The sequence below is a fragment of the Cyrtonyx montezumae genome, unplaced genomic scaffold (assembly GCF_038088225.1).
Source record: "Cyrtonyx montezumae isolate F1298 unplaced genomic scaffold, pur_monq_1.0 scaffold_10, whole genome shotgun sequence".
Classification (NCBI taxonomy): Eukaryota; Metazoa; Chordata; class Aves; order Galliformes; family Odontophoridae; genus Cyrtonyx; species Cyrtonyx montezumae.
In genome coordinates, this window is record NW_027071826.1 from 10,713,339 (window position 1) to 10,727,412 (window position 14,074).

At 35.7% G+C, this 14,074-nt stretch overlaps 1 protein-coding gene across 1 annotated transcript in view; it reads right to left on the reverse strand.

The window, feature by feature from the left end:
* WDR25 (WD repeat domain 25) overlaps positions 1-14,074 on the reverse strand; it is a 61,163-nt gene that overhangs the window by 15,665 nt on the left and 31,424 nt on the right. The window contains exons 3-4 of the mRNA XM_065750217.1: positions 10,941-11,088; positions 2,592-2,722 (exon numbers count right to left, since the gene is read on the reverse strand). Of these exons, the coding sequence (XP_065606289.1) occupies positions 2,592-2,722; positions 10,941-11,088 (279 nt within the window). The remainder of the gene's footprint in view (positions 1-2,591; positions 2,723-10,940; positions 11,089-14,074) is intronic.

A 14,074-nucleotide genomic window follows, 5' to 3' on the forward strand; every position in this document is an offset into this window, starting at 1 on the left:
TGCAGTGCCCTGCAGTTACTGAAATAAACAAGGTTTGCATTTCTCATCATTCAGCAGTTCTTTAAAGCAGGTCCTAAGGCTGGAGCTTCAGCATTATAAACACAAATGTATCACTGAGAAGAAAAAATAAAAGCAAAAAAAAAGCATTACATTTAGTCTATAGAAACAAGAATGACTTCTATAGTAACTGCTTGTCCTCTGGCAATGGATTATAGATGACACCCAAAGCATTCATTACTGGCTCTGAATGCAGATATACACGCAGCTTATATGTCATCCTCCACGCCAAAGCCTCCTCCCTCCTCCAAAGCCACCCAAAGGTGGCTTCACATCATCTCAAGTCAGACTAGTGGTAGGTTGCCTTTCAGAATTGCAGAAGATATAAACAGCATTGAAGTCTACAGTTTATGGGTATACGTTTGCTACTTTGTTTTCTTATGTTGCTTTTGATGAAAGCCAATATCTCACAAACTGCACACTGGACCCATCTCTTCTTCTCCCATAATTTCCACCTCAACACATCTGCTTCTTACTGCAATAATGCCTCCTGTAAACCATGTCTTACGCTTTCTTTACTTTCCCACTCCCTGTTCCAGCAATGCCTTTCATCAGTAACAAAAGAAAGTACCGAAACTGAAATTTCACAAAGAGGATTAAAGGCAGGAAGAACCCTGCCAGCTGCCATTGTGACACCACTCCACCTTTCAAAGTCAAAACCAAAACACCAAGGATTGGCAGAGATACTGACAATAGGAGAGCATCAGAGTAATGACTTAGAACTTATTCAGCACAAGCATTATAATGGTAGTTATCCTTTTACTTCTACCTGGGTCAATGCCAGTTCAACATAGTCAGTCTTTACATCACAGACTCTGGTAGCAGAATTGTAGGAAAAAAAAAAAAAGAAAATCTTATTCAAGCATAGCATTTGAACTGCGAATATCCATGGAAAAAAAAATCTCTTTATCTCACTGAAAGTGAAGTGCCTTCTCCACTTATCAGTATTTGAAATTGTCTCCTACAGTATATGAAAAATTTCTAACCACATCCCTTCATAGCTACCCCCTTTCAGACAGGCACCTTTCATATTGGGCATTTATTACTATAGATTAGCATCAGTTATTTTCTATCTGGAGAGACTGGACACCTTAACACATGCAAGCTGAAAGTATTGTTACTTCTGGCATGAACGTGCTCATTAATCACAGTTGATTTAGAATCTTAGTAAAATCATCTTTGCAGTATTCCCAGACAGTCACAAAAAGATATATACAGATTTAAAATCCATCACAGAGAAACAACAGAAAAGAAAGGAAGAACATCTCTGGCTTTGTACACAAGTACACTATCATTTGATTTTGTGTATAACTATAATGTTATTTACAGGAAAAAATATTGCATCACATTAAGATCTTTCTCTACTCCTCATACAAGCATGATGCATGCGAAAAATTCACACTTTTTACGAAGGCTTTCCTGCTGACACTGTAACTTTGAAACTCCCAGTAATTTAATTTGCAGCATAGCCTCAGACTTGGCACTCTGGATATGTATTTAATGATGCTCTTTTAAGAATTTACTCACATAATAGAAGCCTAAGGTATAAAACCTACACAATTATTAATAAAAAAAAAATTCACTGCATAGAACAGATTAAATTGTTTCCTCAAAAAATCAGTGACAAACTCCAAGGAACAACTGCAGCTCAGGAGTTAGACTGCTGATCACACAAGAATACTGTACTTCCTCAACACAGTGACACTCACATCACTTTCAGAGCACTTATGTTATAGCCCTCCTATCTGAAATATATCTTCTTACATCCCTCACCTATTATTCTGTTTAGAGAGACAGTGTTTGGGTAAGTAATCCTTATCTTCTTCAGATCCCTTCTGCCACCCTCAAGAGCAAACAGATGGCTAACCATGATGAGTAGGCTCTACCCACACAAAAATTCAAAGGAAAACAAACAACTATTCACTGTACAGTCACTTCTGTTCTTTGAGCTGTTCTGTTCATATAGCTTCCACTTGGTGACACAGTACAGCTCTGCTCTTTCCTGAGCTCTAAATGGCACCTGGGAGTGAAATGTTCTGCATTCTTCAGGTTAAAGTAAAGGAAGAAGCTATTTGTGCCTCTGTGTAGCCTTTCATGCATGTCAAGTTACCGCAAGCTACTATGCAAGAGACACAGACAGGCATATCTTGAACCACATGTTACAGATTAAAGAGCTTCCTAGTTATTCTACTGCTTAAAAAAAAAAAAAAAAAGAAAAGAAAGAAATAGAAAAACAAATTAATTTGAAGTGAGCTATTGGATTAATTTAATTCAACTAAACATTACCCATAGTTATAGAAGCAAAAAAATAAATTGTGTTTGTTGTGTGCAATGTTTCTCTTTGTGCTTCAAAAACATTACAGAGGTTCATATCAACAAATGTCACCAAATCAATGATAAATGCAAAATGCTTCAAAATAAGATTCCATCAAAAAACAGGACATTGAGCAGCTTAGTAATAATTGTACATTCAACCTAGGAAACATCCACAAGAGGACCAAGAAAAAAAAGATGAAAAAAAATATTTTCATTACCTTACAAGTCCTTATATCCCATGTTTTAACTTCTGGACTGAACCCTCCACAAATGAACACATTTGAATCTGTAGGGTGGAACTTCAGCGTGCTGACTCTAAATTCATTTTTACTGCTGATGATTTGTTTCCCTAAAATAAAGTGAGAATTGAAGATTAAAATTTGATCAGAAAATGAAACATTTTATTAGTTTAAACCAAGTTTCCAAAATACCTAAGTTGTTAAAGGTGAATACATTTATATTAGAACATTTCAAGTTTCTGGGACTCCTCCAGTATTCTGAAAAAAACAAAGACTGAAATCTTATAAAAATAGTAATTTCTACCTACATTAAACAAATCCTGCACTACTGATTGCTTTTTACTAAGAGAATTGGCATGCAAAGGAGAGAAGCACCACCAAGGTTCCCACTCATCTGACAGGGCTAAATCTCCACATCTATCAGAGGAATATTGCCCAAAGAAAAGTCATAGTCTTTCCTTTGTTGGTGGGGTGAAAATAATAGCCATAAGAAAAGAATGCTGTCTATGTAGAAATCCCACATACCAAAATATACTACAGCTCTTGGGTGGTTTATATTTCTGTGAAGGGAGGAGTGAGCCTTCACCTTGAAAGAAGGCAATAATTTGCATATGGTATTACGAAGGCAATAGCTGTTCCCATGGATACACCGTTCCCAACATTTAATTGTTCACACTAATCATCACAGGATCCTGTGGCTAGTATCATTTGTATTGTACACTCTTTCAAAGACAACAGAATTGAGCTAGGTTAATTTATAGGACTTTTTCATAGTCCACTGCCTTCGTGGTAATAAATACATGACATTGAAGTACATTCACTGAGCTATTATTTTTGGAAAAGCATCACGGATCAAGACAAATACTTCATTTCACAATTTCAACTGTGTATTATCTTCTACATATCAGATGGAGCAGGCTTTCAGCATCTAAAGGGAGGGCTATGAAAAAGAAAGGGGCAGACTTGTTAGTAGAGTCTATTGTGACAGGACAAGGAGAAATGGTTTCAAACCAAAAGAAGGGAGATTCGGGTTGGATAGAAGTGAGCAATTTTTTTACAATAAGGTGGGGTGAGGGGTGAGGCACTACAACAGGGTGCCCAGAGAGTTGGTAGATGCCCTGTCCCCAGAAACATCGGCTGGATGGGGCTCTGAGCATCTGACCAGCTCTAAGTGGCCCTGTTCACAGCAGGGGAGTTGGAACACATGGCCTTTAAGGATCTCTTCCAACTCAAACAATTCTATGATTCGGTGATTATAAACCTACAATGAAGAAGCTATTAGATAAGCCAAAGAAAAGCTTATACTATTACGCAGCTTCTTAAAATATTAATTAACCCAGATTTTCTGCAAGCGAGAGATGTCTTAAGAGTCTTAAATATCTGAAAATATTTCAAGATAAAAACATTAGTGATGGGCGTAAATACTTCCTGTTAGGTCAACAATACTTTAAGTCCAGCTCTTTTCATGCTTACTTCACAATTTAGAGTCAAATTAGATTTCATCAGTTCCACTTTCACCATCTGCTGAAATAAGCTTACACAGTCAAGAGCATAAGACTTGTCAAATTATTTACTTATTCATTGTAAAGAAAAGAAGAGAGAGGCTGTACTTCACACCATGCATGTACTCCTTGAGCTGGCAATGTAAGGAAAATAGATTGCAGGGAATTTAAGGAGGGGAGGCTGCTGTTCCACAGGAACATTGGTTGTCTTTTTTTTTTTCTTTTTTTAACAGATTAACCTCTGATCATCCATGCAAGATCTAAAGGTCCTCTCTATCACTGCTGAGGGAAACACTTAATTCAATCCTCAAAGTTTCTTCCCCCAAAAGAAAAAACAGAAAGGTCACAAAGGCAGCAGAGACCCTCTCTACAAACCATGTGCAATAGTGACCGTCTTTCATACTGGGAGTTTGCAGCAATTCTACCAACCAGGGAAGAGAAAAAAGGCTGTTAAAAAGCTGCATCACCACGCATCTTACTCTGTCCTACAGATTACTAGAGAAAACACTGAACACAGAGGCTATCTAGTTGGTTTAACAGCACTTTGCTTCCAAGGCTTGTACAAGTTTAATAATCATAGGAGTATAACCAATATGTTCATATGGAGCTGTAATCAGAAATTAAAAAAGTATAGCCTACCTGAACTAACCTTCTCAAACAGGAATTACAACACCCAATCAAAAAGTCACAATACTACAGAAAGCATGCTGTTCAAACAGTACTGCATACAGATGTCAGTTGCTCTGAAAGTAAAACCTCCTTTTTATTTCCATGGGAACTACAACAGATACAAAGAGCACAAGAATAGAGCAAGTTCTCAGCTAGAAAACACTATTTCTCAGCATAGTCACCATCATCAGCTACACATTTTCACCAGCCATGAACAACAGCCTGCATGCTGCACTCAAAAATCTTCAGTAGCGGAGGTTATCCACTGTCCCTGTTGCCACTGCTGAAACAAATCCCCGTCACATCACTGTGCTCACATCCACTGTTTGGTCTCCACAAACATTCAATAATGTCAATGGGTGTAATGTTTCCACATGGAAGAATTCAAAGACACGCCTCTGTTTGAAAAAAAATGTAACAGGAATTATTGGCAGGAAGGTTCGGCCTGTGCTGCCATACCACCAACAACCATCTCTGATGTTGTACCGTGCATCAACAGAATAAAATAGAAGGCATTACTTTCAGAGCAGCCTTCATACTTAGATGCAGTGGAATTCATCATCTCCCATTCTGAAGAGCGTGATCTGTTCAGCTGACTTTACTGAGATCTGTTTTTTACCTCCATAAGACTTCTGTCAGTTTGTTAAAATTAAACACATCCAACTTCTGCAGGCCTCATTTAGTGTACTGTGATAGATGTTCTTTGAGCAGAAAATTCCCTTATCCACAATAGAATACAATCACTGTTAATCAGCAAGTTTGCATATACCTCTATTGTGTATGTATTTACTGCAGGTTCCTACAGGTAGTGTATCAAAGGTCCAACCAACTCACTAACTGTGGAAAATTCTATTTTTGAAAACTGATTTGGCTGGGGAAGACATACACCACAGATCATTTTCCTGTGTGAAGACTGTTATTCCAAAGCAGAGAGCAACCGGTTCCTTCAATCTTGAATTTTCACACTTTTAGAAACAATACCTACTACATCTTTGCAATGTGTTTTATAAAGTGCTTTAATTCAATTCTTCATTTATTAAAGGCCCACCAGTAACATACACAGTATGAAAAAGTCTTTAAAGAGATCCTGAACATATGTTTCTCCTCATTTTATGCTGCAACCTACTGTGAAACTGCTCAACTATGAAATCAGATATTTTAAAGGCTATTAAACGTTGTGAATTTTTCAGAGAACATCAGAATGGTTATTGAGCACAGGATGCTTCTGTAACTGAGTTTAGTGGTCCTAAGGTTCACATTACTACCTGCTTAATCCAAAACATTCACTTCCACACGCTAATCAGTAAAGAAAAGTGGCAAGGACATGAGAGTAATCTTGCAAAGTAGATTAGATTTCCCTACTGTGTTTACAAAAAGTCATGAGACAATATTTAAAAAAAAAAAATCTCATTACATTGACAGTCTCTCCCTCATGTACAACAGTGAGAAGAAAATTAGATTGATCAGACATGATTCGTTCTTAACAAATTGATGTTCACTGTTACTTGCCCCTCTTTGTGCTTACAAATTGTTCAGTTACTTCTCTGAGGAGTAAAGTTGCACCAATTACATATATTTCCTTTTTTTTTCTTTTTTTTTTTTTAAACCTTTTACCCACTTCTTAAAAGGTATTTACACTTCTGAATATAAAAATTAACATAGTACTAACTCCCAGCTGAAGGATGACCATTAATGTACGTTCAACATATTACTCAAAACTGATGGATTTTTGGATGGACCATTGTGACCTCTCAAAGATACCCATGTGCGTTCAAAAGTCTGAAGTAAAGTAGTATCATCTATTAACTGCTATTTTTTTCAGAGATATCATAAAAAATATTCATTCAATATCTACAGAGTACTAGGAAAGAAAGGTAGGAACAGGAGGAGAAAGTCACAGCACTCCCAAGGTGATGTTTATGTATGAACACTAAAATTTCTATCTGAGCAAACAGAATTACATTAGCAATAATCAAGTTACAACTATAGGGCTAACAAATCTGAATATAAAAGAAAATAGAAAAGTAAATGTGGGCCATCCTCGTGGAGGCATAAAATCTCATTAACAAATTCCCCACCATAATATAAAATGGAACACATTTTAAAACAGATAATAAAAATAAAAAAGACAGGTTGTAAGTGACCACTCTACCACACTATATAAATACAAAATTCCTTTCCAAACCAACAGCTACATTTCAGCGTCCTGCCTATGGCAGTGTGAAATCTTTCAAAATAATTTATATTTCCCATTGGAACTCTGAGCATGTTATATTTGAAATCAAGCTCAGTACATGAAGTAAAATACAATTGTAGTGTCTGGCAACTTGGGAAAGGTGCCAAAATTTCTTGGAACATTCCCTCTCATAACATTATATAATGAAAAGTATCTGTAATACACAGATAATATTAATCCAGCCACTGTTCTGCCTACGCTATTAGTGCTTGCACCATTTCATTTGTGACTAATGAAAAATCCACTGATGAATAAAATATTCCAAGAATAAAGTAGTTATAAATAACTTTTAAAAATATAATTCCCGTTCTGAAATCGGTAGAGAATTTCCACTTCATTTAGATGTAATAGAAGGTAAATGCCAAATGTGTCCGATCTTGAATTGCTTAAAAAGTAAATTTTGTTAGAATAAATTGCTCAGTGCTCTCTCAGAATATTACTCACTACTTGGTTGGGAAAAAAAAAACAACAACCACTATCAGAATTGTCACAAGTAGAAAAGGAATGTGAACGCAATGCAAAATGTACAAAACCAGGGTGTCTTGCTGGTTCACACACTGCTGTGCCAGCACTGCATTTCTGAAACCTTTCAAAAAGTTTATTTTTATAACGAAAAAAAAACCACAAACGAAATGGGATAATTAAAAACATCTATCATTGCTCTTTGCAGGCAACTTATTTTTTGGATTTACTAATATTTATGAGCCTCCATAACTGGAGGTGAAATCTGAGCTTGCCCCACGTTAACTGTAGCCACCGAACTGCTCACATGAATAACTGAGTTCCTTAAATATTTTATGCACATTTGGGATCAGACCTATACTTCGCAGAATAGAAACAACTGTTTCCAAGAAAACTACACGTGTGGAGAGTCATAGCTTGATATCCAACTGTTAGGATAATGAACGACCATTGATGATTATAAATAATCATCTATTAAAAATGCTTTTAGAAGATTTGAACATAATGTATTCTCAAATTCACTAATAAGCCAAGGCAAGTTAACTCCCTGTACTTGATCATTTGAAATCTTTTTGTTTCCTGTTCCTCCTCATAGCACCACTGAACCTGAATCATAGCATTACAGTAGAACAGTAGGCTGTGGAACAGATTGCCCAGAGAGGTTGTGGATGCTTCATACCTGGAGACATTCTAGCTCAGGCTGAAAGGGGCTCTGAGCTATAAGTGTTCATTGCAGGGGAGCCGGGTTAGATGATCTCTAAGGGTCCCTTCCGTCTCAAAAGATTCTATGAATCAAGCAAACTGGACTTTCAGTGGTTATCTAGCCTAATCCCTTACTCAAATCAGATCTAGTTGTGGCAGGTTATGTAGTTCTGAAGTACAGAGGCTTTGTGGCCCCTCTGAAATGCCTGTTTTGGTGTTTGACGACCCTCTTTTTTAGATAAAATTTGCTGTATTACTGTTGGTTCTTACTCTCCATCTTTTCAGGGAAGAGCCTGGCACTTCATTCTCTATGATGACACTTACCTTTGAAAAACTTTCTAACTGGTTGTCATTAGACCAAGAACAAACAAAAAGCTGGACTATAATTTTCAGTTAATAAGGCAAAATGCTTCTTTTCAATAAATAAATAAAATGAAAAATTAAAAAAAAAAAAGAAAACCACTACCTTTTAAGTCATTCCCTATAGCAATTTTTATAACATATATTAAATATAGAAATAAAAGGAATGAATACTAAGACAAGAAAGATTAAAATTCTGCAAACGTGACTAGAAAAACATTGAGATAGAACAATATAAACAAGAAATGAGTACACAGCCTTAAAGACAGCACTGTTTATAAAATCCCATCATCAGGCATTTACTGCACTTACGCACATAGCTAGTTAGTTCAGTATAGCTATGGAAAGTAATTAACAACAACATCCAAAAAAGCATAGAAAAGTCCTCCATGAAGAAACAGTTCTACCATCTATCTGAAGTTAATCAAAGAAAAAATCATTTCAGTACAGATGAACAGCAAGGAGGAATGAATGATTCAGTGAACTAATGTAAATCAAAATCTTATAGCAGCCTTAGAATTTTTCAAATGGAAATGAGTCTTTTTATATCAAACTGATTTGAATTCCACGGGCAAACTGCTTGCCCAGTTTCTTTGGAAATAATTGACCGAAATTATGGAAAAAGTAAATTTACAACAGAGAAGGAAATTACCTGGATGCGTATGAAATCAGAATAAAATTGCTATCTCTTACTCTTGGTAGTCAGATGAATTTCACTGACAGTCAGTTCGAAATATCAACAGTTCAAGTGCAGTTGACAGGAGCTAAAAAAAAAACAACCCTGCATTCATAAAATAAGGCAACAATGAATACCTTGCAGTTTAAGTAGTACTGAGAATTCATTTTGCCTTTGAACACAGAATTTACTCATGCAGTAAGAAAAAGCTCAGAGGTCAGTAAGGAAGGAGCCATTTACAAGCTCATCTGCTTTGAAACACTTGCTACCATTGACATTACCTAAAACACCAGAAAAACCTTATTTCTAATGAAGCACTAGAGTCAAAAACTATCATTCCATTTCTGGACAGTTATGTGAGCAATTTTCAGAATTAAAATAGATCTCTACAATTATGTACATTTGGAATTTCTTCAATAACTTCAGGAAACAAGACTATGCCCCAGCAGACCTTTCAAACAGCTCAGGCACATAAAATGCCTGTCGCTATAAATCCGCTCAGTGACAGAAGTCATTCTGTTCTAGATTTATAAGTGCTCCTGTCAAAAGTTTAATCCACTTAGATTAGTAATTTCAGTTATATATGAGCCTAGAAACAAGAAGATTGCTACAATGACAGCTGAAAATAAAAAAGATTAAAAGTTTTATAAAATTAATGGCCTGCTATATTAACTTCATGTAACACTATTACATCTGATATAAAATATTCTTCTTCCTGTTAAAAGACATTAATATTCTGAAAACACCAATATTGCATAAATGTGTCACATATTTTTAGTACCTCCCTTTCAGCCATCACTGAATTTAAATACTTCTTGTGTGACAAATATTAAAAATCAATAAATTCCTAGAGCGTGGAAGAGAATCTTGCCTTAATGTGAACAATATTCACAAATTTCCTTGACCACCTTCCCTGTATTCCCAGTTTATTGAATTCTCCAGATATTTCCATACAAATTCCTTCTTAATTTTATATAAGATAAAACCCTCTTGAATAAAAGCCTCTTGTAGTTCTTTGTATGGATTTATCTTGCAGTGTTATACAAAAAACAATTGCATGTTTGCAGAGACAAATATTTTAGAACAAATTAAGAAGAAAAAAAAATTGCATCTTTTCAGTAAACCATTTGAGGCCTAATCCCACATCTATATACACACAGATGTCCAGTTATGAATAGCCCCAGAAAACATCACTATATGAATGCTGAAAGCATCCATAAAGAAGTAATGCTGACAGAATCCATTTGGCTTGCAAAGGAAATGTGAAGAGACAGCGCGCTAATTGGAAATTAATTGATGAAGTTACAAATTTCAAATGCCCAACGCAGATTCAATTTCAAGTTTCACATCAGAATTTATGTTACTATGCTCTGTATCTACATACAGAAGTCAATCTTTAGGGGCTCTGCAAACACTTCAAAGAATGAGTGTAACAGAGCATACAAAATAGTCAGCTGTAATTCTGGATACTTACGCAGTATCTTACAAGAGAAACTGAATATGGTCACGAGGTCAGAGACATTCTCATCTTCTTAAGAATCTCAAACTACCCTTAATTGCAAGAAACTTTTTAATGAAGGAACATTTCAAGAATTCTAACCTTGATCTATAGATTTTATCCATGTTTTCAAGAGAAAGAAAGCAAAGCTCGTGAGATCCAAATTTATCTGTACTCAACAAAGGTAATAAATACTGCTAAAATATGGCAGTATAGCCTTTACCTGTCTCAACATCTGTTAGATGCAGCATGGAATCGAAGCCGCCACTGAGGATCCTTCTTCCACAGGACGACCACTGGGCAGCGCGGACAGCACAGGAATGACAGGAAAATGTCCTCAAACAACCACCTGTATCTACAGCATCCCACACCTTTAAAAAAAAAAAAAAAAAGAAAGAAAAAAAAGGACAACTTTAATCAGAAAATGAACAAAACAGAATAATTTTTTCAATGTACTGATAACTAGTTAGAGCAAATCATATTCTGGCTAAGAAAGTTTTGCATTCCAAATGCATATCTGTTAAGCTGTAAGTATCTGTTTGAAATAATTACGTGGTTGATTAGAATTAAGGCATTTTATTAACAAGGCATGAATATGTAATGCATTTTCATGACTTACATTATTTCTTGAAACATCTATATCACTCTCAGTGTTACTTTGTGTTACAGTTTTCCACTCACATTTCTGTTCTACCTCTGTGCAGGGATGCATCTAAATACAGTTTCTCCTTAAAACAATTTTTCTTTAAAGTTTTTTGCCTTTATCATACCTTCCTAGCAGATTGCAGCTTTCACTTCTGCCTATAGATGGGCTATTATCATATTTCTCAGTCTTGCAATTTGTAATTTTAAGCACAATTTTACCTTAACTTCAGTGAGGAGTCAGATAAGAATATCATCTTAGAGATATAAAGAAAGGATACGTATAAGCCCTAATTTTTCAGTTTATTTTGGACCAAATTAGATCAATGCTCAGCACTTCTGTAAATCCAATTCTAGTAGCTGTTTATTTTTATGTAACAACTAATATTTGCAGAATACATTCAGAATACAAATAGCTCCGTTCATGCTTTAAGAAGCATTTTTAAAGATTGCTTCCAACTAAGACATTTTAGAATACAGAAATCTAATTATAATTTCAATTACTAAATGTGATTTGCAACAATCAAGAGCTCATCCTTTTTGCCATATTCTTTTGTCATAATTCTTGGCAAAAATTACAAGTTTAGCAGCAAGTGATCTGTGTAAAGATTTGGCATGCTCACTTCTGTGAGAAAAATGCTAAATATCCTATTCTCTTGATGAACGTTGCACTTTTGGTAAAAGGTCAGTCATAAAATATCTTATGATCATCTGTTAACAGCTGTTATTTGGATTGTCTAATGAAATATATACCAGCTGCTATGGTAAATCCTCAATTTTATTTCTTCTAATATTAGTAGTACAAATAAGTCATTGCTTTGGTAGTGCTTCATGACAGGTTTATTACAGTATTAGTCAGAAAGTAAAACCCAAGGCAATTTATTGCTTTGAAGTCACCGTTTTACTTCACTGTATTTCTCTTGCTGATTAGTCATTTCCATCCTTCAAAAACTAGCATACATTAAATAACTGCTTATGAGCTTGGATGGTTACTCTAAATTTTTTCTAATCTAATTAACTAAATTTTAAGATTGTTCATATAATACTAGGAATATACTAGGCAATTTGCAGAACACGCAAAAAAGGAAGAACTTTTTATTAAGTGAGACCAATTTCAACATTTAGATATGTCTATGCAAATCAGTACTAAATTATAATTGACTGCATATCTATTTCTTTTAAAGTATGTTAAAACAGTAACAACTCAGCAAACGACAAAAAAACAGGTATGTACCTTGTAGCAACAGCACAATTTGGTTCCCAAAAAAACATATGCAAGAAAGGAGGAATCAAGACATCTGGTAATGCATTTTTATTTTTAATTATGTCTTTCCTCACACTGGACAAAAAATACTTGCTGACAATATCATTATTAGACAGCCTATACTGAGAAGGCAATATTACATTATACAGAATTATTTCATCAAAGGATCTTCTGGTACAGACTACAGTTCTGAAACGCAAAGCAATCAATTACCATTAATTACTCGAATAGTCAGTTATGACTGTAACTGTGATGGTCATATCCAAAAAAAAAAAAAGAAAAGAAATCAGGAAAATGTAACATTAAGCTGCTTCTGAAAGCAAGTTTCTCTGCTTTAATGAGTTTTAATGATTGTTTCAAGCTTCACAGTATTAAAAAGGGTTAATTGTGTCTTGGAGGGCTTTTAGTATGAAGAAGCTTATGAAGAAGCTAATGAATGAATCCAGATGAAAGGAAAAACAGGTGGTACATGCCTCAGATATTTTTCTGTCATGTTTCCCTGATTAAGTATGAAAACCTCAATTTTCACAAGAAGGTTGAAGTAAAGCAAATTCTTAGCATCAGCCTGAATGGGGGAGAGGAAAAAAAAAAAAAAAAAAGCTGTAAAAGTGGAAAAAGTGCAGCCCTAAAGCTGCACACTTCCCTCCATTTTGTGAAATTGAACTGATTGACTCACACGGATGAGACTACCAACTACATACCAGGGGAAAGTCACTCAATATCATATTCCTCCCTGTAAGTCCACTATCAGATCATTATGCTCAGGCAAGAGCAACGTTGCAATGCCTTCTGATATTACAGCAACACTGACAAGGCAGACTTGACTGAGGATGCTCACTTAGTTTACTCATCAATTAACATAAACTCCTAATCACTAATTCACCCACTGAGGGAGTGCTTTGCCAAACCAGGTAAAGTTTGGCAAACCTCCTCCAGGCTCCACTCTTCTCCCAACTATCATCCTAGCTTTTCTTTTTTTCGGCGGGCATTATATTACATTGGTCCCCTCTCCAGGACCATAGGCACTGAATGTGCTTTGGATCAAAGCCTGCCTCTCCTTTTGATCCATCATTCTCTTCTTACTTCTCCACTCATTGCCTCCAAATGGGAGGTGACTGTCCCTTTCTGCTCTGCCTTCCTGAGGCCCGATCTGGAGCACAGCATCAGGACCCCAGTACAAGATAAACATGGAACTGTTGGAGAGGGTCCAGAGGAGGGCATGAAGGTCTACAGAGGGCTGGAGTACCTTTCCTACAAAGACAGACTGTTCAGCCTGGAGAAGAGAAGACTCTGAGGAGACCTCATAGTGGCTTTCCAGTACTTAATAGGAGTTGATAAATATGAGAAATATTAACTTTTTACATGAGTAGATAATGATAAGACAAAGGGAAAAGTTTTAAACTGAAAGAGGGGAGATTTAAATTAAATATCTGGGGAAAATTTGTTACTGA